The sequence below is a fragment of the Stegastes partitus genome, unplaced genomic scaffold (assembly GCF_000690725.1).
Source record: "Stegastes partitus isolate 25-593 unplaced genomic scaffold, Stegastes_partitus-1.0.2 Scaffold284, whole genome shotgun sequence".
Lineage (NCBI taxonomy): Eukaryota > Metazoa > Chordata > Actinopteri > Pomacentridae > Stegastes > Stegastes partitus.
Genome location: NW_007578015.1, coordinates 215,567 through 239,030, shown reverse-complemented (window position 1 = coordinate 239,030; position 23,464 = coordinate 215,567). Strand labels below are relative to the sequence as shown.

Genomic DNA, 23,464 nt, shown 5'->3' with positions numbered 1-23,464 from the left:
ATGGATGGATGGATGGATGGATGGATGGATGGATGGATGGATGGATGGATGGATGGATGGATGGATGGATGAACGGTTGGATGGATGGACGGATGGATGGATGAATGGTTGGATGGATGGATGGATGGATGGATGGATGGATGGATGGATGGATGGATGGATGGATAAGTTTTTGTCTCTGAGATCGGGACCCCTCCTAGATTCGCCCACTTCAGCCATCGCCGTCGTACAGTACGTTTCTGGAGATCAGCAGCTCGGTTTTCTTACCCTCTAATCTGAGTCGAGACACCACCTGCCGTTTCTCTTCACCTTCAGGCTTCTGCTGTGTTTACCGTAGCCTCGGGGAGAGAAACGTTGGCTTGAGACCGGAAAATGAAAAACACTTTCCTCTTCATTTATAACTACCTCTGAGTTACCCTTGAGCAAAAGCCCTTAGCCCTCAAAACGTATAGAACTTAATTAAAACGAGCACTGGCGTTGCTCTTTCAGCATTCTGACGAGGTTAAGGGATCGAATTAATACAGTTTTACCAAGCGTACTATTTTAGTGCAGTTTCTACAGAAACAAGGAAGGATCTACATTAGCAAGCCTCCACAGTTGTTGTTTTTTTTCTGCTACTGTATGGCATGAGTACAATCTGTTCAAGTGTTTCCTCTCCATCTTCGCCATTTCTTCATGGAGTGTATTCCATTATGTGTTTGTCAAATACGATTTTGGTTTGACATTACATTTCCAGAGAGTGTTCCCTGCAGTATTTGTGCATCCAGCACACAGACAGGTGGTTGACTAACACCGGCTGACAGCAGGCTGTAAATGCAGCGGAATGTTCTCGCAAAAAGGTTCAGCTAAAGGTTAAAATCACTGCAGTTGCGGACAATTAATAAACGTCTTCGCTCGGGCCTTTATCCGTTATACATCTGTCTATTTATCTCTCTGACCTCTTCTTCTTTTCCCCCTGCATCCCTCCCCCTTGCTCCGTCTTCCTCTTTGTCTTCCCCAGGCTGGATGATTGATGCCGACAGCAGGCCAAAGTTCAAGGAGCTGGCTGCTGAGTTCTGCAGAATGGCCCGCGACCCCCAGCGATACCTGGTCATTCAGGTGGGTTCGCCTCGGCGGGTTCGCAGTCGGAGCGCTTGATAATAAAGGGGCTTTTTTCCGCGCAACTGTTTGCACGCCGGGCAATTAAACGGATCTGAGGCGATTTTCTGATGCGCGTGTCGTGACTCGGGCACATTCAAGCATCCGTAGCGCCAGTTCAGTTGAATTAGCAGATGTAAATTAAATCATCTCAGACCACAACTTAAACTTAAAAAAGGAATCTTGCTTCAACTATTACCCCACCCTGGCATTGTGGAATGCTTTAAATGAGTACAACGAGTTGTTATTTTCACATTAACTGTCTCGTCTTCGTTGCGCTGCTCCATTCTGTGGATGTCTGTTTCCCCGGTAGATTGCGCTGGAGCAAACCTGTGGATGCACCAGGTCCATGTATAGATAAACACACAAAGCACTAGTGGCCTCAAAACTGCAGTAAATACTCCCACACTCAGCTGAAATTGATTGTTAAAATAAAACAAATTCTTTTATACTTGTAAATTCTTTGGGTTTTGGGGGCCCTAGCTAAACGCTGGAAGGACCAGCAGTTTCAATGGGAGAGACTCACCTGAGCTAATGTCCGCTAACATGCAAACACAACTGGAACCCAAATGTAAAACACAAAAACTCTCCATTACGCCACTATATCCTTACATAGCAGCATGCAGCAGTTGTTTGCTGCAACATTAAAGCTATATTTACATTCAAAATCTTGCGTATTGCACCTTTAAACATGTTACCTGTATGACACAGGGAGATGACCGTATGAAGCTTCCCAGCCCCAATGACAGCAAGTTCTTCCAGAGCCTGCTGGACGAAGAGGACCTCGACGACTTGATGGATGCCGAGGAGTATCTGGTGCCTCGAGGCTTCAACATGGCCACCCAGTCGTGCACCGCCAGGCCTCGGGTCGACTCCAACAGAGTAAGAACGCTGGCATGATTTTGTAAAACACGGCATATCACAAGCTTCAAAATGGCAAATTCTGAAGAATCTAACATCACCTGGCATCAAGTATTTATGATAATAACGCCTCCTCCGGAGCTCGGCTGACTTTAAAATTCTCTCCTTTCTAGTCATAAACTGCTCAACTCACTGTCCTCTATAAGTGCTCAAGGTGCTTAAGAACTTTCAATACACTGATGATTTTCCTCTGCTAATGGCCCACCTCCATCATTTCCATCCCAGCGTGTGTGGCTTAAACCTGCGCTCTTTATGCGCTAGCTCCCCAGGCCCCAGGTTTCATTACTCAGAGCTCCATAAGCAAATAGCAGACGCTCTCTTAAAATGCCGGAGCCGTTTACTAATAGACAATGAGTTCAGGCTCGGCTGTTTGCTCTGCAGCATTCACCACGTGCCGCCGGCTCACCGCTCGGCATCTTATGCACCTTTACCCCCTCGACCTATCCATTTGCCGGCGGCTCTTTTCCCCCCCGACGACCATACCCCCGAAAAACACACACCACCACGATCCATCAAGGTTCGTTTAAGGTCAACAACCCTATCACCGATTGAAACTGTTATGCAGAAGAAGCCAGCCCAGAGAAGGGAAGGAATTCATTGAAAAATCCTTCAGCTGGCCGACTTTGCCAAAGGAAGTTAGTTATTCAGGTTGCAACGCCGCAAACACTGTCCGATACAGATGGTTATCTTATCTGTGCTGAATTGCTCTCACGCTCACACTTGAAAAGAAGAGCAGATAATGACTTGCTTTGAAGAAAGGATGAAGAGAGAAGTTTGGAGGAGGGGGAAGTTGATTGCAACGGAGGGAAGACTGTGGGAGTAGGTGGACAGATATAACCCCGGGACATTTCCTTTTTTTTTTTTTTTCTTTTCTCTGTTGTGTTTTGTAGCGCTGCTTCCTTTAATTGCTGCTGTAGCGCTAGCAGCTGGCAAGAGTGCAGAGGAGTTGGCCTGGATTAAATAGCCCACGGCAAGCCAACACAGCACCACAGGAAGCCCTTTGCTTCACATGTCATGTTTTGTATTTTCTTGTGGGGTTTTTTGTTCTTTTTTGAGGTTCAGGTGTCTGAATCGCAGCTTTGCCTGGCTGCCCCTTACAGTCCCTTAAGGCTGATGACTACTCTAACAGAACTTTGTCTGAGAATTTTACTTCAACAGGCCGCAACACGGGTTAAAAGTCTTACTTTCTTTGCCGCAGGTGCCATAAAACTGGCATAAACTGACTGAAACTTTTTTTTTTTTCATGCTATTCTGTTTGTTGTGCGTTGATTGTATTTAATTCTGCTTCTGAATAGCGAGAAAGAAAGCATGCATCAAAGTGTCCAGAGTGGTTCAGACCAAAGACAATCGTGCCTGCTATTATTTTATTAACATCAAACTGCATTTTTCCTCATCTATTCACAACCCACCCTCCACAGAACCAGTTTGGCTATCGAGATGGTGGTCCAAACCTTGCAGAAGGATCCTTGGCGGGCGCCCAAGCCTGCATGAACCAGGAAGCCACAGGCGGCCCGGGTCCGGCCCTGGAGGACCAGCGCTGCAACGGAAGCCTTCACAAGAAGAGCCTGAGCCAAGCTGGAGGGGAAGACAGCGGGGGCCAGAGGTACAGCGCTGACCCCACCATCTTCCTGGGGGAGCGGGCGTCCAGAGGGGACACCGACGAGGACGGATACATGACACCCATGAAGGACAAGAGCTCCTCAGGTACTCTAAGTGAAGCATTGCGGAAGTGGAGTTTGTAGGGAGTTGCTTTGCAGAAGCTAAAAATAAAGTCCAGGTTGAAATTCTGCAGCCCTGCGGGGCATTTTGACGTGACGACGCATAAATGCATTTTTAAGAGCTGTATTTAGTCCACAGCGCGGTGTGGATAATATTAAATTTTAAAATAACCATACCTCATTATATTAATTTCTCACTAATCTTCAAAACACAAGTAGCACGGCGCCACGGAAATTAAAGTCATACGTTAGCTTCCCCAAAATCATCCGTGCAGCTCCTGCATGCGCTCCGGATCCTTGCCTCGAACACCTTTTCTTCCACTCTGTCATCTCTTCGCTCATTCGCGGGTAAATGCGATCGTTTGTAGTGTACTCCGCCTGTCATTTTGCCTGTTCATTTCATTTCATTCCATTGATTAAAATTCCCACTGAGTTGCCATCAGCGGCAGCAGTGTATGTCAGCTACTACTACAGAGTCATGTTTTACCTTTGATCATAATTCAGTCCATCAGCCCTGCTCTTGCGCTACCGTCTTTGATTTTTTGAGCAGCTCAAAATATAACAAAGCCTGCAGCAAAATGCATCTGATGCAATCTCAAGGAGCAGAAGAGTGGGCAAAATCAATAGGTTTCGCACCCCACTATTATAGCGCTTGGAAGCAGTGAAGAGGGGTCATTTGTTGGCATTTTCACCCCCGGCAGATGGAGTTTCCAGTGCCAAAGAACTGCTGGCAAGTTGCCCATCTGGTCCTGAGTGGCTGCCATTATCGCCATTATCATCTCCATCTCCATCTTCGCTCCTCATTAGGGAGTGATCTCTTTCTCTGACTCTTTCAATTTCCATTTCTTTTGTTTTCTCTTCTCTTGTCTTGATTTCTGTGGATTTTTTTTTGTTTTTTCTGTCTTATTCTCTCATAAACTGCTTTTTTCTCTTTTTCCTTCACCTTCCTACCCTCCCGTCCCTTTTTTTCCTGATCTGTGCTACAGAATATCTGAATCCCATCGAGGAGAACCCGTTTGTCTCACGACGCAAGAATGGTGAGATCCACGCCTTGGACAACCCAGGCTACCACAGCACACCCAACAGTCAGCCCAAAGGAGAGGACGAGTACATCAACGAGCCCCTCTACCTCAACACCTTCCACAGCCCTGCCGAGCTGGGCCTGGAAGCCCTGAGGAGAAATGGTCTGCCCTTACCCACCCAGGTTCCTTCTTCCATCTCCGCCACAACCTCAGGCTCCCACCTCCCGCTTACCATCCAGACCAGCCTGCCCCACTACCCCCTACCCACAGCCCAGCCATCTCCATCTGGCATGCCCTGCCACCACGGACCACCGACCCACATCCTCCACGCCCACCACACCATCAAACCTGCAGGACAACCTGGAAATCCAGGTGGCGGCTCCATCTCTCAGAGCCAAACAGGAACTACTGCTCAAGTCCAGGTGAGCCAGTCAGGTGCCCTGTCTACTTTGGCTGCCATCGGGCACGGCAGCCTGCCAGCCTACCAGAGCCACGCCACCACGCATCCCGCAAGTATGCTGAAGCACGGAGGGTTGACATCAGGTAAAGCCACTGGGAAGAAGCTGAAGGTGACCTTTGACAATCCAGAATACTGGCAGCACAGCTTGCCTCCCAAATCATCGAATCAGGGGGCCCCCGATGGCGCCCAAGGAGGTTCCACCAACCCCAAGCTCTTCTATAAGCAGAACGGACACATACGGCCGGCAGTAGCTGAAAACCCTGAATACATGTCTGAATTTTCCCTGAAATCCGGCACCGTCTTGCCGCCTCCCCCTTACCGGCAGCGAAACACTGTGGTCTAGAACGTTCCACTCGAGAAATGTTCCACCAATCCTACTCGAGCCTCCAACCAGCCCCACATCCTCTCTGGTTCCACCGTCCCACGCCGAGGGAAGCGGCCACAACCGAAGCCGCCTCCAGCTCTTTTTCAAACAACGTGCCATCTGCTGTAGACGTGTAGCAACATCCAAAGGAGGTGGACCGAACCAAGCAGAACCTACTCAGACTCCCGCACCTTCACTATATCCAGTCCAGTCCATTTCTGTTCTGTAGATAGAGACTGTGCTCCAAGGCGTTGATCACGTGGAGGTTATGGTAGATATTGGCAAATAACGGACAAGAGCAGTGGACGCACTGTATCGCGTTAACCAAGGCACACACGCAACTCTCGAAACACAATGGATTCAACTTCGGGGACCTGAACTCACTGCCAGCCACTTCGGTGTGAGATGTGTGAGAGGAACAAGATGTTCTTTTAATTATTTTTTGTTTTCCAGGACAGAGGTCTGAACAATATTCTGCTAAGGGTTTCAGGAATAAGCAAACAGACAGACAGAACAAACACAGTCTGTTAGATGTCAAGATGTCTGGTTTTGTGAATGACCCGAGAGTGAGGCGAAAAAAAAGCAAAACACGGAGGGAAAAAGACTGAGTTGAGTCAGCGAGGTGAGCAACTTAAAAGACGGAGCACTCATCAATCATATTCAGTGTTTTTGCCTATAGGATTATACCGTGTGTTCTCGACTTTTCCATCCAATATGTGAAACTCATCTCATCCTTATACTGTAACTGTGATACTGTGATGGCCAAAACTACGGTGATCTCTCGTTTCACGTTTGTAGTTCGACCATGGACTTTTTAACTTGCCTGAAAAATATGCAGGGCAACTGCTGTTTTATTGTTTTCGCTCGACTGCTGTCTGCTTGGAGAAGCTGATCAAAAGCAGCCTGTCCAAGCCAAAGGGTATAAGGGAAAAACACTGTAAACATTTTTATGAGCGCTGGTTGCAGTGAAAAGATAGATTTTTTATACACTGGTTTTCCCATTCAGATCATGAAGCTAACTCAAATGGGTAAAGAATGACTTGCAATGAGAGCGAGAATGTAGTTGTGGAATTTGCTGAATGCTGCTATAAAAAAAAAAGAAGTGCGATAAGATCATCCATGAAGCAGCTCAAAATGGTGATTACAGAGACGGAGAGGGGGTAAAGAAAAAAAAATATCGAGAGAGAGCGGAGCAAAAGTTCATACAAGCCGACTAATGAAGACCTCAAGGAATGAACAAGACAGCACCAGCAGAGCACAGTAAAACAGACTACTTTTTATGTGTGTCTGTCAGTGTGATTGGGATCAGTGTGTGTGTGTGTGTGTGTGTGTGTGTGTGTGTTCACATTTTAGCCAGCCAGCTTGACCCCGGAGGGATGTCTTCACATCAGTGTTAATGGAGTCGACCCTTCAGCAGCACCTCCGCTAACCAACCCTTCATTCAAATGAGGCTTTGACCATGTGATTGCACTGACACCCCCTTTCTTGCCCAGGCGGTTTTATGGCTGGTTTGGAGCTGGCACCAGTGTGGCGCTGGTACTTTGCTGGTCGAAAACCAACAATGACCAACTTTAGGGGCTGGGGTTATCGTACCGACAAGACCGACCGCCATATTGGGAAAAAAATTCCAGAAGTTGTCTGTAGGTAGGGCTGCAATGAACAATTATTTTCATTGTTGGTTAATGTGTCGATTGATCGATTAGTTGTTTGCTGAATAAAATATGAGGAACATTGGGTAAAAATGTCAATCAGTGTCGAGACTTTGTCCTCAAATGTCTTGTTTTGTCCAAGAACTTTCCATTTACTGTCATAAAGCAGTAAAGAAACCAGGAAATGTACAAGAAGCTGCAATCCTACAATTTAGATTTTCATTGAATGAATAGTCGACAACTAATCGATCAACCATTGCAGCTCTATCCATGATGAAGGATTCGTCCAAGGTTTGCAAGTTGAACCAGCCCGGTAGTAGCACCTGCCCAATGTTGGTGGAAAAGGGATATGAGTGGCCCAACTGCACCAAATGGCACCAAATCTCTGGACATTTTTCACCAGGATTCGCAGCTTTGTTGTCTCCACTTGGTTTGGTTAAAGTCAGAAAGTTTTATACAGAATCTCACAAAATGGTTGTTTTTTTAAAACCTTCGGACAAATGAATACACTTCCTCTCTGTCACCTCGTTAGTTTATACATACCATGACCATTTTAATAGCTTGTACCTCTTAACAACTATTTACAGGGGATTGATGTGGTTGTTTTCTTCCTAGACTTTTTTATTTCCCCCCCCCAGCCTCATCGCGTTCTTGCAGCCATTCCGATGCAATTTGTTCTCAATTCATCAGTGGCAACTTCTAAATCATTCGCCAGTTGTTAGTCTGACAACCCAACAGTGATGATTTATTTGGCAAATAGCTACCATTAGACAAATAATTACCCACTCGGATCAACAGTTTTCTCTCTTTACTTTCAGTAGCTTTAGTTAGTAGCAACAGTGATGCCAGTTTTGTTCCAAATTTGAAGGATTTTGTTATCCGGAAGTTAGACTTTGATAAACTACTAACCCAACAACCTTGTCTATATTTTCTGGCAACATAATGAGGAAATGTCAACTGAAGACTTGCCACGGTAGTTGCAGCATTGTAGGCATTGGTAGAACATGGTTACGGTTAGGGAGGAATCGAGGTTTAATACAAAAAAGAGACTTGAAGCACGAGACAGAAGCCAATTTCATTCACCAACCCCCAACTAAAGTCCTTTTGTTGACTTATCTGAAACATATTCAGGATGCAAGGCACTTTGAATGCACCACCTATGAACAACATCCAGACAGCAATTCTGGTTTTGAAAATAATGCTTTGCATATATATTTTTTGTTGTTGAGTCACCTGACGCCCAACTACTAATACAGACAAACATGCCAATTTACAGCACAGAGCAAACTGCAAAGCCTCTGTATTGTTTTTTTTTAAGTGCAGCTGTAACATGTTCATTTGCATTTTCATCAATGTGGAATTATGGATTAGCCCACATGGAGTCGACAAACTATTCATCATAACTGGAACTTGAAATTATTTGACCTCCAGCCATTCAATTCTGTATTTGCTTCTTCTTTTTTTTGACCTGGACATCAGAGAGGTGGAGGACCATGTTGGTGCCAGATGGTGTTGCTGTCAGATCTGCTGACCCTATATAAGCGTCTCAAGGGAAAGAATGCAGTCGGGGTGGTTTTTCTACAGCCGTCGAAAGCACAAGTTCAAACCATGAGGACAGGGTTTGCAAAAAATAGTGCAAATTCTTGTGAATGATGAGTCTGAATGGGCATAGGCTAGGGGAGGTGGACCACTCACGTTCTTTTGCTCAGATAGTGATGTCGACAAATCAAACAGTCGACTCTGTAGCATCACTGGCTTTGCAAGTTTCAGGACAATTTAGAACAGTAGACGACCATCTGGTGATATTAGCACGATTAAGTACCACAAAAGAAACTGTCTAATGTGTTATTAGATCAATAAGAGCGTTGGTGGGCTGGATTTTGAAAAAACAACCAACATCATAGAAACTGCAAACAGTTGATGCGACATGGAGAGCAGATAGTGTTCCTGCTTGTAGTTAAATCATCTGAACTTTATCGGATAGCGGAGCTTAATTCTGACAATTTTGATGCATTTCCAAGCAAGGCTAATGAAAGATAAACCTACTCACCGAACAAAAACTGTATTTCTATCCTAGTTGCTGTGTAGGCGTCCATTTTTAAGGAGACTTTGGACGTTTTCCAAGTAGCAAATTCAACTTCTGGCATGTTCTTTGATTGTTCCTAATTGGAGATTGTCCATTTGAAGTTCCCCAGTTGCCATCGAATGCAGCATAAGCCTCTAATCCATAAAAACATCACCTCCCTTCTGTGGTTTTTTTAAATGTTTGAGGTCCCCAATGGAGCGTCCAATGCCCCTTAAGTTTGAAGACAGTAGTCGTAGCCCTCACTACTACTGATGCCTCTGCGGGCAAACTGGTGTTACAGCCATTATTTCTTCCACCAAGCCATACAGAACACCTGTGGTTGGGAAAAGTCGCGCGACGTCGGCTCGTTTCTCTCGCAATATCTCACATCTTCAACGAATCCGAAAGTCTCGCAGGTCCTGACACGAGAGTGACATTTTTGATTTCAGCAGCTTCTATCATTCAGCCGTCCGAGTTGTTTTCCTCGTTTATTTATTTCTTGCGTATTTAAATGTGTGCAAAAGTCTGAGTCTATGCACATGTTAGAGCTGTGTTTGTCCTCCCCACGGAGCACTTTGATCAAAGTCGCGGGTAGAGAGAAAGGATTTCCAGCCTTCGTTTGCTGAAAAATCCGACTTGTTTATCCGGTCGCGTACCGCTTCAGACGGGCCGAAAGAAGGTGCCAAGAGTTCACGACGAAAACACGTTTTGGACGGCGCTGACCAGCTTCCAGAACGTCCTTGTTTCCGTGTTTTTTTGTTTGCTCGGAGCAGTATTTCTGCCGCTACTTTGATGATATCATGATTAATTGATGAAGGAGTATTTTGTAGTCCCTTTTAGAACCTCTAATTCAATGAAATGGAGACAGCATTTAATATCAATGTGAAATATTTATCGCGCGTTTGAGCTTGTTTATACTGAGCGATGGAAGCGACTGCCAAATCTGGGTTTCGAGAAGAAGAAGAAGAAATGGTGGGGAAAGAGGAAAACACATGCCTTGGTTTCTGTCTCATTCGCCCTAAATTATACTGCAGAGCCAGGCAAAATATGTGTTTGAATCAAGAATAGATTAAACCGAAACACTGATGAGACGAACGGCCTCAAATGTTGTTTTTTTTCCGAGAGCACTTCGGGGTAAGAAGCTTCCCACTTCTACCCACTTTTCATCCGAAAGGCAAGAAGAACACACCTGTACCTTAAGATCCTCTCGTTTCTTGTTTCAAACATATTTTTTTTTTAGGGGGTGGGCTGTGTTACCTGCTGCTATTTGTCTCAGCCCCTAAACACCCTCGCCGGTGTTTAAGGCTCGATCTTTTTTTACTGTTTCCTCCAAAGCCAAGGTGCAAACGGCATGTAGCCATGTGCTGAATCCTTCAAAAATGTCATCCTCAGCAGTTACCCAGCGTACAGGCTGCAACACACACACACCGCTGTATAGTAAATATTACATTGCATGGTACCCAAAGTGAGTGTTTTACTGCCCTCCACCTTTGTATCTCTTCGACGATATACTCCCTCCAGATATTTTTTACCGAGTTCAGTAGCACAAACTGGGAATCCTTAATTCATGGGATTTTTTTTTTTTTTTCTTTCTTTGCGTGTATGTGTGTGTGTGTGTGTGTGTCGTACTCCTATATAGTCTTTTTAATATTGATTTGTGTCCATATTATCGAGGATCTTTCCACCTCTGTGTCGGCTTACTGTACATTATTTGACATGTTTTAATTGCACAAACCATCGTTTTTTTGTTGTTGTTTAAGTTATCAGATCAGTATAACTGTACAGAATCTTTGGGGTTTCCTCCGAAAAATTTATCTAACACACTTCAAACAACAAATGTGAATAGTATTTTTATAAAGCGCTGAAAACGGGGGGGCCGACGCGGGGAAACCTGTAAATAGGGAGGCGATGCTTTGAATTTATATCGGTCTTCTCTCCTACTGCTGTTTTTCTCCTGCTTATAACGACTTGTACAAAAAAAAACAAGAAAAAAAAAAAAAAGAGCCGTACATATTTGCTTTATGTAAGTGTACCTTTTGACTAATGGGGATTTGATTTTAAAAAAGTGCTTGTTGACCCTTTTTTTCTCTCTGTTCAGTGGCGCACCCCTTGTTTTTTTATTTTTTTTTTCATCCTCTTCGAGACCTTCGTGGCTGTCCTCATTAGGTAAACACTGTATATGGGGGTCTCTGTGGTCTCCCCACCATGCCTGCTGTATTTCATCCCCCCCAACTCAGTAACAAAAAAAAGTTCCCTCACTGCTCTGCCAACTAACCTAGATAAACTCTGGAGTCGGTGTTTAACTTTCTACCGGAAATATCACTGAGCCAAGTCTAACCTCCTCTTCTTCTTTCCTGAACGGCAGCCCTCACGATACAGTTTTTTTTCCTCCCCCATTTGTTTCGCATGCTTTTAGAGGAGACACCGCGGATCGTCACCTACCCCAACCTCCCCACGTCCAACTCGGTCATTGCTGACTATCTCTCTGAGTACTTTGAAACCATTACCCAAAGCTTTATATCATAGAAATACCGTTCCTCATGTTTGTTACATGAATCTGTCAAAAGTATATTTTTAATTTAATATAAATAAAGATTGATTCAGTATACACTGTGGCTGCTTTGTGGTGATTTCTGTATCCAGCTGATGTGTATATATATGCGGGGGAAACATCAGGGTTTTCTACGTTGCTGCAGGAACATCTTTCCCAACCACAGCGGGGAAGCTCGAGTCCTCGGATCCAGGGTTCCTCCGCCGAAACACGCCACCCCGCCGCCCGTAACTAGAGCAGAAAATGAACGCCCCACTCGGATGCCCCGACGCTACCAGCTTTAATAATAAAACTTAACAGATGGTGTCTTTAATTAAGACGAGGGGAAGAAGAAAAAAAAAACTTTCACTTCGACCCCGGTCTTCTCCAGATCAACATTGCAGTGGATTCTGCACTGCGCCACGCTTTCATGCTCAAAAGGACTTGCAGATGAAGACCAGCTGCATCAAAAAGGGTCCGCAGCGTTTCCATCCCGGCTTCCTCCAGCCCCCCGAATAGGCTAATGTGTGGATATAACATTTTGCTCTCTCCCCTCCCTCCCCTCGCCCCGTGCTGCGCTTAATCCGCTGTTTACCCAAGTGTTGGTTATGTAAACTGGCATAGGCAACATCGTTTGCTATGCAGCGCTCTCTCCGTAGCTGCTCCACTCCCAGGCTTTCATTCCGATCATAAATAATACAAAACTGTCCAATGGCAGAATATGAGCTTTCTGAAGTCACTGCTATTAATACTAATAAGGCAATGGGGTGCTTTAAGTAAACACTGTTTATGAACAGAAAACCTCCCCCCCTCCCTCTTCTCTCCTCTCTCTATTAGTTTCCTCTGAGCACTGAGACTCAATTAGTAAGCACATCTAGTTCCTCCATAGTAATTCAGAGATTGGGTGGAGGGGGGGGCTTCTGCTGCAGAGGAACACTATTTGAACTATTTCCAGTTAGATTCTTACACAGCTACTTATTCAAAGTCTATATTAGGTCTGCCCGCTTGAATCACTGTCAAAAAAAATTATGCTTCCCATTTGCCACGTTAAAGGAAATTTAATTGATACCCGCTCCCCGCCTGGCGTCGAACCCCCGCATAATAGACAGATTATCTCGAACAGTAAGCACACTTCCTGACACATTATCACCCGCACCAGACAGCAAGGAGAAAAAAAAACCCCTCTCTGTTAATTTGGCAACCGCTGTATAAACCATTTGTCACTGTATTACAAGTCTTCTCCCTTTAAAGCCGGCCGTTCCGGTGAAGCCCGCGATCGCCGCCAGGAGACGGGCTTCGGCTTGCGTCCCGGAGGCCTGTAGCAATTATACTTACAGCTGCCCTGTACACCTGTGACATAGCTCGGCGATGACAGCCCGTCGCCGACAGACCGCTGCCGTTTAATTGCGGCGTGTCACCTTGACGGGGCTGTTTTTCCTCGGCTTGTCCGCGAAACTGAGGAGAAAGACTTTGTGAGGCGGCCGCACGGGCTTGATGATTCTTTTTGGATTTAGTTTGACCAGAGGAGGGTTGTTTTTAGGAGTTCTTTTGTTTGCAAGTGTTTTCGTAGAATTTCGACGATTCTCTGAATAAATTCTCCATGACAAGGATTCACGAGCGCTGATCAGCCACAACATTAAAACCACCGCAGCTGAAGCGGATAACACTGATTATCTCATTACAATGGTGCCTGTCAGGAGGTGGGATGCATTAGGCGGCAAATGAGGAGTTCTGGAAGTCGGGGGATCTCAAAAACAGCAGGTGTTGAGGGGTGTTCCTGGTTTGCGGACGTGGGAAGGAAAATCGGTGAAGTAGCGACACGGTCAGGGGTACCGATGCATGTGGGGGGACAAAGGCCAGGACATGAGGTCTGATCCCACAAAGGAGCTGTCAGAACCACAGACTGTATAAAAGATGGACGTAGCTACCCGTTGGTTTCTGCACTGAGAAAATGAAGCCAGGGTTTTGCTACTTCCTGGTTGACATCTTGGATTTTTGGTGACGCAAAAATCGTCGGAGGGGGGCGGAGCCATAGGAGCAGCGATTGGTCAGACGGATTGAGAGGCGGGCCCTCTCTGCCCGCCCACATTTACCGCCTTCTGCTCACTTCGTCTGCATCGTCGACTGTCAATCAAGCCAGCCACGCCCCTTGCCCCGCAAAATGTTGACAATTTTTTAAAAAGTTCAGTATTGATTTATTTTCAGATTGGCCACCTGATCTCTGGATTTGACCATGAAAACTAATAAGAAAAAAATCCTGAGCTGTAGGAATGCGGTATTTCGTGATTTGTGATCACTTCTTTTCCAATTCAAGTCTATGGGAGCCAGGGCTTTTTGGAGCCAGCAGCAGGTTTTTGACACTTCCGGGTTGGCTTCATTTTTCAGGGCCGGTTGCTACGTCCATCTTTTATACAGTCTATGGTCAGAACACACAGGAACTGGATCACGGAGCAATGATGCGATGAAGAGGGCAACCAGGAGACGGCAATGTGTTGTGGAGAACCTTCGTGGCACGTCCCTATACGTTGCTGCAGACTTCGTACTCGCCTTCGTGGCAACTGTGTCCCCCATTGGCCTCATTCGACAGAATAATGTCGCACTGCAGAACTTGTTCAGGAACGATTTAAAAACTCCAAGTTGCCCTATAGCTCACGTGGTTGAGCGGACGACCCACGAACGGGGGCTGTGGTTCCCCGGCACGGCCTTCATGAGTTCGATTCCCTCTCACAACAGTTTGCTGCAAGGTCTCTCCCCATTCTTCTCCCCCCTTTCCTGTCTCACTCTCTCACTGTCCTGACTAATAAAGGCAAAAACACAGTTGCAGGTGTTGACTCGGCCTCCATATCCCCCCCGGTCCTACTGAGCATGTGCGGGATGTGCTGGAAAAACAATCCACGGAGGGCCCCAGCTTGCAAGCTGGAGTCGATGCCTTGACGGATCGGATCTGTTTCGCTTGACGTCGGTACCTGCCCTGCCCTGTAATTGAACATTCAGGTCAGGAGAGCTGCTGAGCAAATGGTCCTTTCAGTGCTGATGCGTTCTCCGTTGTTTCACCATCACCCACCAGTTGCAGTCGTCTTCATCTGCATTTCGTCGGATTTCGGCCGCAACAACAAGGCTGGCGGTGCGATGCCTCCTAGAAATCATTAATCTGCTCTATCTTTATTAATCTGCCGCGTCGCAGATGCTAATCTGACATTATCACTCTAACAGATTGGCCTTTTTAACTTCACATGGCATATTTACATTCTAATAACATGGAAAATGCTTCTGGTGTTGTGTAATGTGCATTTAAATTCCGAATGTGTCCGTTACGACGCTTCCATAATGTGGTTAAAGATATGAAGCATAAATCATAGTTATCTCCCACCATGGGGCTCCGTCTCCCCTGTAGTGTCATGACTGCACATGGTTATGTTAATACCCAAGTTAGACGCTCTGTGTTTCAGTTATGAAGCATGTTTTTGATCTAGAATCTGGGCTAAAGTAGGCCGGGGAAAAAAAAAAAAAAAAGCAGATTACAGCCACAATTTAGCCAACATGACTAATTGACAAGATCATTAAAAGCCTCCACAGGGCTGTAAAAATATTGACAGCTCGTGGTGGTTATGGATTTTAATCTTTTTTTTCCTCCTCGTCAGACCTTTTATGATTACATCAAATATGATGTCTTTGACTGAAGTCAAGATAAATTTGGATGTAATCCTGCAGTTTGACTTGGTTAATAATACAAATTTATACAGACAGTGTGTCATTCCACAGTTCATACAGATTTTAATAGATTTTACGGCTTTAGATAAGAAGCCTAGGTAATCACCGGCTCATTAGTATGCCCCTGCAATCCTCCCCAAAGTCAGGCTGATACAGGAATCGGTCAGTTAGTGCAATCATTTGGAAAATATCCCACTTATTGCACCTTTTAGTCAATTTAATTCTTGCTGATTTACACACAGTGATCTACCCCAAAGCTAAACTTCTAAATGTTTATTATGGGCTCCATCGCAAGCTGAGAATTTATATCCTAATATCATTTATTTTTAAATGTGTTAAATTTAAGTAAAAGTTGCCCAATTATAATTAAACTCTTCTTCGCGACTGCAGGCTGTTGTGGATGTTGGATCAGCATTTTTTTTTCTCTCTCTTTCTCCCACTGATTAGATTGAAAACTTGTGGGATATGCTGGCTACCATGCCTGAGGCTCATACAAAAGTCTAGGGGAAAGACAGACCCAAAGAGACCCGTCTGCAGCCTGCCAATGAAGACACTCGGTCCGGTCTGCAGCCGAGGATTACCACGTGGACGAAGGGGAGGAGGAGGAGGAGGAGGGAGGAAGAAAATGAGACAGGAAGACAACTTCCCGCGAGGCAACTTTTCCGCACAGCATAGTAATCAGAGCAGAGACGGCAGAAAACAAGAGAGGGAGAAGGGAGAGGAGGCCAAATGGAGGTAAAGGTTGGGTACAACAGCCTGAGGCGCGCTGTCGAGGGCAGAGAGCTGCACGAAATCACCTCTGAGACGGGAGCTGGAGCTGCTGTCGACTAAATAAGTCGTAACAATGTGGCTGAGATGCTCGGGTTTACAAAAACAGTTTTAAAACCTGTAAGACCGACACAAAACTCGCACTTGAGTCTGCGCGCAGGTATTTGGTGCCACAAGCTTTTAGACAATCCATGAGGCTGGTGTGGTGTAAATACCTAAATATATACGCCTGTGTTGCACATTGAAAACTGGGCTTTATGGATAACCTTTATGTCACATTTAGCCTTATTTTTTATATCAATATAAAGTTCTGCACCTCTGTAGTAACAGTACAGCCATAGCTATCATTATAGATCACAACAAATGCCATAAATCATTGAAAAAAACTGATAATTAAAGTTCGTAAACATACTATAGATAGCTAACTTCTGTCTCGTTTGAGTGAACGCAAGCTGCACTTAAACTGAGAAGTTCCTGAATTTTTGTCGAGTCACTGTTAGTAGCAGCTGAGTCATCGTTGGTTCTTTGTTTGCACCGAGGTGCACAGAATTTTTACTTTTTTGTGGAATATTTTTTTATTTCCATTTTGCATTTTTAAACAATAAATTGACTTGATTTTAAAGTTTAAATGGAACAGCATGGCTCACATGGTGAGTTCAAAGACCGTGGGAAATTTGAAAATCTGACGATTCTTTCAGTTTTTACATTTCTTTTGGTGTTCATAAATCAATTTTGGAAAGATGCCGTTCCTTTTGAATCCACTCAGAGGGCTGAAATACAATCTGAAAAGTCCACACATGCAGGAGACAGCACCACCATCATGTGACTTTGCAGATAAAATCCCCAATGGAACCAATTTCTGCTTATTTAGCAACACTTAAGTCTCTGGCTGTTGTTTGTTTGTTGCCTTTATAGGTTCTATGCAGACAGAATAGTTGGTCCACACTGATATTTAAAGCATAGCCGCATTATTTTAACAGTGAACCAATGTGATCAACCCGTAAATCGACTGGGAAGCGTGTGGAGCACCACTTCGTAGAAGTAAATAACATATAGCACTGTGAGCTCGCACAAGATGCCAGATGAAGCGCTCAGCAAAGGCGACAAGGCTAGGAGGTAGCAATCATGTATTGTGTATTGTCTACATGCATCAGAACATTATAATTCACGCTGCATGTTTTTGGTATCTTTCCCTGTTTTAGCCAGAATGTAAAGCGGTCCGATAGAAAGATGTTTTCAGAATGTTGGAGTTTTTATGATGGCAACCGTTGAGTCGTTATGTTTCCAGGTTGTCCGTCCAGAGGAAATTTTTTTTAGGTATAAGGTTTCTTTTATTATCAGACAATGAGTTTATTTTTTTTAAGTAGGAGCTGTTTTACCTTTGACATGTTTCAACTTCAGTCTTCCTCACCACTAACGTCTGGTGGTTTCCTGGAGGCGTGACCCACATGGCCACGCCTCCTGCTGCCCGGTGGTCTCTGCAGGACAGCATCCCATGCGTGGGACAGCATGAACGCCCCCTCATCGTGGTTCATGATGTCTTTCGCCTCCTTGATGCAAATATTTTTTTACCTTTTGCATAAATGTTCACTTGGACTCAAAGATAAACTGATTAGACTCTCGCGGTGAAAGGTCAGCGGTCAGTGTGACCTCACCAACCGTGTGTTTGGCCATTTTTCAAGAATTTACAAATTATATGCTCAGGATGAAACGATGACTTAATGAGGGTTTATATCTAAAGGGTCAGAGGTCAAATCTGGACAGATGTAGATGCAGCTCACTGATTGGCTAAGACATACAAGCGTAACTGTAGTTTTGTAAAACAAGGGCGGCATTAGGATTTTAAAAAATGAAAATCAACGGTGTCAACAATAAATTTAAAGTAATGTCTGAATAAATACTTTGAGAAACGATCCTACATAATTAATCAGAAATTAAACTCAGTTAAAAAGTCATTTTCCAGGTACTTTGAGGCGTAACGCTGCCACGCTGAATATGAAATGGAAACTTAAATTTCAAAACTGGTAGATGGATTATGTGCAACCTAAGAAATAAAAGTGCTAACTGTGTATGAGTTGATTATGTTGTGTTCTGATAATCAACCATTAAGCGTGATTATGCAGATTGCACTAATCGGATGACACGATGCACCATTGGGGATGTGAGGATACGCTAATTTGCGGGTGTTTTTTTTTTAGAATTATCCCGTTTTAATCCCAGCAAACGTGTATTTCAGCATCCCAGAGCATCTCTTGCTGCTTCTTTCTCCTGCGAGCTGCAAGAGTTCTTTTTTACTGCTTAGTGAAGATTTTCAGAGAGAGATTTCTGACTTTTTTTTTTTCCCTTTATTCCTGCAGTGACCCCTAGCAGCGCACACACACACATATATATATATATATACACACACACACAACTACACACACAAGACTGGCCCGAGGACAGAGATGGAGAGCTCTAATTTCTACAGGCCCCGCAAAGTCCTTCCATCCCTCTAAACTCAATCTCCTCTCTTTCCTCGCTCGCAAAACTACACACATTGTCACATATATAGACAAACACACACACGTATTTTGCAAGAGCTTTGTAAGCCTGCAAAAAAAGAAGAAGCTTTCTTTTGATTACCTTTCAAACCTCCTTGTACAAGAGTCTGTCAGCAGCTTCTCCATCCACTCGTGCCTGCACGTGTCAACAGCACCGAAATCGCAAAGGAGACAGAAAAGGGACACTTTCCAGCGCTGATTCCTGACTTAGCGAAATGATTCTGCAACAGTCCCGGGTTTGAATCTCTCCCCTTTCCCGTCCTGCTGTTCTTTTTTAGGCGCCGATCCTCTACCTGCTCGCTCCATCACACGTTTTTTTTTTTTTTTTTTGCTGCGGATGTAATAGCATCAGCTAAATCCCCAACATGTAAGGAGGCCCGGAGACGTCCAGATGGTCTGCAGCAGCTCGGCAATTTGTCAGAGAAAATGATGCTGAACGGTGTAAGAAATTGAGCAAATACAGGCAGAAAGCGTTTCTTCTCTTGAGCTGATGGCGAATGCTGTTTAAAGATAAGGCTGGCGTGCGTTTATGTTTTTTAGTGTGTCAATAATCGAGCCAGTGTTATTCGCCTTCCGCTGCTACATGTTGTCCAATATGTGTTGATGTAAAAACTCACTGTAACAGAGCAGAATGCAGGAAAAAATAAGTTATTTAGAAATTGTTTAATCACATAGTTTGCAGCACATGTAGCAGAGCAGGCAGTGGTGCGGAGTCGAACGGTGTCGTCATGTTACTAGCTTGTCAGATACAATGCTGGGAAGTTATTAACTGCTGATTTTTTTCTTTTTTCTTTTTTAGAATAACTCCAACATTTATAGCAACAATATCATTTATCATTTATTTTACATTTATTTCAATAAGATTGAATCTAGATTGAAACTTTCTGATGTTGTTGAGCTTTCCTATTTTTTAAAAAAAAGTGCAACAAAGCTAGATTTTGGTGAATTTTTCATTTTAATTTATGTCTTTTTATTATTAATAGTATTTATTTATTTTGTTGTCTCATATGTGTTGATATAAAAACTCACTTTAACAGAGCATAATGCAGAAAAAAGACACTAGAGGTTATTTAGTTGACTCCAGTTTCTTGCACAGTTTGTAGCACATGTAGCTGAGCAGGCAGTGGTGCCGAGTCGAACGGTGTCATCGTGTTAAGTCGCGAACTAGCTTGTCAAATACAGTGCCGGGAAGTTGTTAATAATGACATTATCTCTTATTAGAATAACCTAAACATGTATATCAACAATATCAGCCATAATATTATTTATTTATTCATTTATTTTACATTTATTTAGATAAGATTGAATGTATATTGAAGCTTTCTAATATTGTTGAGCGTTCCAAAAAGAAAAAAAAAGTTTGAAAAGCTAAATTAAAAGTGCAACAAAGCTAAATTTAAGTGGATTTTCAAATTTTTTGAATTTTCATGTCTTTTTATTGTTAATATTATTTATTTTGTTGTCCAATGTGTGTTGATATAAAACTTAACAGAGCATGATGCAGGAAAAAAGGTGCTACAGGTTATTTAGTTGACGGCAGTTTCTCACACAGTTTGCAGCACATGTAGCTGAGCATGCAGTGGTGCGGAGTCGAACGGTGCGGTCATTTTACTAGCTTGTCAAATACAGTGCTGGGAAGTTAATAATCAATGAGTTTATCCATTTTTAGAACAACTCCAACATGTATAATATCAGAATTTTATTAGACCACCCTAGAATTCTACTATCAGTTTGGTTTTTTAAAGAGTGCATCACCATCTTTTGGACTCTTTCTTAGTACCGTTTATATTTTCTCTGGTGGCCTGTAATTGCATTTTGAACACCCTACGAGTTCCCAACACAGCAACAAAAAGAAACTCCTCTCCGCTGTCTCGCCCCTTAACTCTGCACACTTTGATGCGGCCGACCGGAGCAAAGGGCGGCATCTCGCCGCCGCCGCCGCCGCCTACATGCATCAACTTTCATCCGGGGGAGCAAGCCTATTAGCCTCAGAAGGAAACCCTGCGAACACATGAAAGTCACAGTAAGCAATAGTTACTTTTATGTCCCGAAGAGCTGGGATTTAATTAAGCGCCGAGGGCCACGAGGGGGGGGGCCGCCACTGCCACGAATCAGAACGAGGCCCCGCGTAATCGCTCAATCGATCGGCCGGATATATAGAGCAGAAAAGTTGGTCTCGCGTCTTTGTAAATGCGCCGGTGTGTGTTTGTCCTAGCGGCTCCTGCAGTGACTGAGTGTCTCTAATTGAGTGCGCCGCTCGCTCAGACAGGAGGTCTCAGACAGTGTTGACATTCAGGCAGTGGAAGGCCACCATTGGGGATGACAGCTGATCATTCTTCCAGCCAGCACCCTAATTACACAGAGATGGAGGGAACGAAAAAAAAAAGAGGAAGACACACACATCCACACACACACACACTGAGGCTTTTTAAACAACAAACAGGTTCCGGTTGCTTCCAATCAAGCCTCCCGTCCCGCTGTTCCGTCCATTCATGATGGTCGCCCCCCTCTCGCAGCGGGTGGAAAAGCAACCCAAACACCCCGCCGTCTTCCTGCTCTCTGACTGTGACCACGCCGGCTCTCTCAACCTACCATCTTTTCACCAATTATACCAAAGTCGCTCGCTATTGTGTGTTGACGTTCCGGCTCCCCCTTTTTGATGTATGGAGTCAATCAGACTTCATTGGACAGTGTTGCGATGGCCTCGGGATATTAGCGGAGCTTGCTCTCCAAACACCCAGATGATAAACTCTTTATGTGTCCACAGGCTTTTGTGGAGCAATAACAGCGTCTCTGGCCTTCGTCACCCCTTCACCATCCATTTCGGCAGAACTCTAAAACGCGTGCGACGATGCTGCGAGCGAAGACTTCCCAGAGAGCCGCGCATGGGGGGGGGTTCAGGTGAGCAGCAATAACTTCTGAATTAACCCTTTCCTCAAAGACATTTAACACAACTCAGGTTAAGGCGTCCGCTCTGAGACCCTTTAGCATACATCCGACGACAAAAACACGCATATTTAAACCAGATGTGCGGCGACAAGCAAGCGAGGTTGCATTTTGAGAGTGTTTACAGGATTGATCCATTCACCGTTTTCATTTTAAGACCTCACCAAGGTTTTCGCCCCTGCTCACCCAGAGGACGCCGTTCTGCCATCATCTACCCCCGAGCGCATAAGAGCCCTCGAGGGGAATGTTATAAAAACCCTGCAGAATGGGCGCCGCGAGTGGCTGCTTTGTGGCGGCCATGTTTCCACCAGAACCGCTGAAAAGACTCAATGCTTTTCGCTCGATGGCTCTAGATATCGGAGACGCTTGTGCTTCACATGAGTGTTTATCGTTTATGCTAATACATGAATCTACTTCATTCTAATTCAGATTGAGAGGGAAGTGTACTTTTTTTTCCCCCTCCAGTATTTATAACTATGTACAGTTACCAAATAATATATCAGAATACAACAATAGTTAAAATTATAGTTGGTAACATTGCATACTTCAAGCCTTTCTTGTTTTTATTTTGAGGATTGTGGCTTATATCTCGTGGAAATCTGACATATCTCAAAATGTTAGATCAATTTCTGAGAAGCGTGTTCATTTATACCCTTGGTTGGGGCTCCTTTACCAAGAATTACTGCGTCAATGCAGCGTGGTTTGGAGGTGATCAACCTGTGGATGCTCTGATAGCAGCCATCAGCTGATTTTTGGTTTCTCGTCTTTGTCTTAACAACATCTCATATGGAGTTCTGTAGGGTTCAGGTTGGCTGACCAGTCCAGCACAGTAATAGAATGGTCAGCAAACCATTTGGTTGTCATTTTGGCACCGTGGGCAGGTTGTTGCTGGAAAAGGAACTCAGCATCTCCATAAAACATGTCAGCAGATGGAAGCATGAAGTTCTGTAAAACCTCCTGGTAGACGACTGTGTTGACTTTGGGCTTACAACAGCCCAAGACATGGAACGCGAAATCATCGTAGACTGTGGAAACTTCACAATGGACTCTAGGACCTTGATTTCCAAATAAAATACTAACATTTCTTTTGGACCACTGAGCAACACTTCTGACGTCGTCTCTTGATATTAGGAATGTTGTGGCTCCTTTCCTGAGCTCGGCGACTCTTGATGCACCGACTCCTCCTCGGTCCTTGTGAAGCTCTCTTGAGTTCTCATATCCACTTTTTTTTGACACCAAAGCTGCGTTCATCCCTGTTCCCTGTGCACCTTTTCCGACCACACTTGTCGTCTGTACTGAGCTACACCAAGAGATACCCGGTATTTATGCAGAATAGTAATTTGCTCAAACTCGAAATGAAATATTGTCATATTTTGAGGTTTTATGTCGGGGTTACGGCGTAATTATGGGCGGCTGTGGCTCAGGTGGTAGATCGTAAGGTTGGCGGTTCGATCCCCTCCACAGTCCTTGTGTAAGACACTGAACCCAAAGTTGCTCCCAGTGGCAGGCAGCACCTTGCATGGCAGCTCTGTCGCCACTGGTGTATGAATGGGTGAAAGAGAAAAGCGCTTTGAGTGCCGCTAAGGTAGAAAAGCGCGATGTAAGTGCAGACCATTTACCATGATTGTCCATC

General features: G+C 44.5%; 1 protein-coding gene across 1 annotated transcript in view; it reads left to right on the top strand.

Annotated features, from left to right (window-relative positions):
• Nucleotides 1-7,370, top strand: part of LOC103357967 (receptor tyrosine-protein kinase erbB-4) — a 300,821-nt gene extending 293,451 nt beyond the window's left edge. Inside the window, exons 24-28 of the mRNA XM_008282741.1 lie at nt 1,001-1,098; nt 1,849-2,019; nt 3,477-3,762; nt 4,763-4,980; nt 5,362-7,370. Coding sequence (XP_008280963.1) covers nt 1,001-1,098; nt 1,849-2,019; nt 3,477-3,762; nt 4,763-4,980; nt 5,362-5,601 — 1,013 coding nt within the window. The 3' untranslated portion in view covers nt 5,602-7,370. The remainder of the gene's footprint in view (nt 1-1,000; nt 1,099-1,848; nt 2,020-3,476; nt 3,763-4,762; nt 4,981-5,361) is intronic.
• Nucleotides 7,371-23,464: the final 16,094 nt, after the last annotated feature.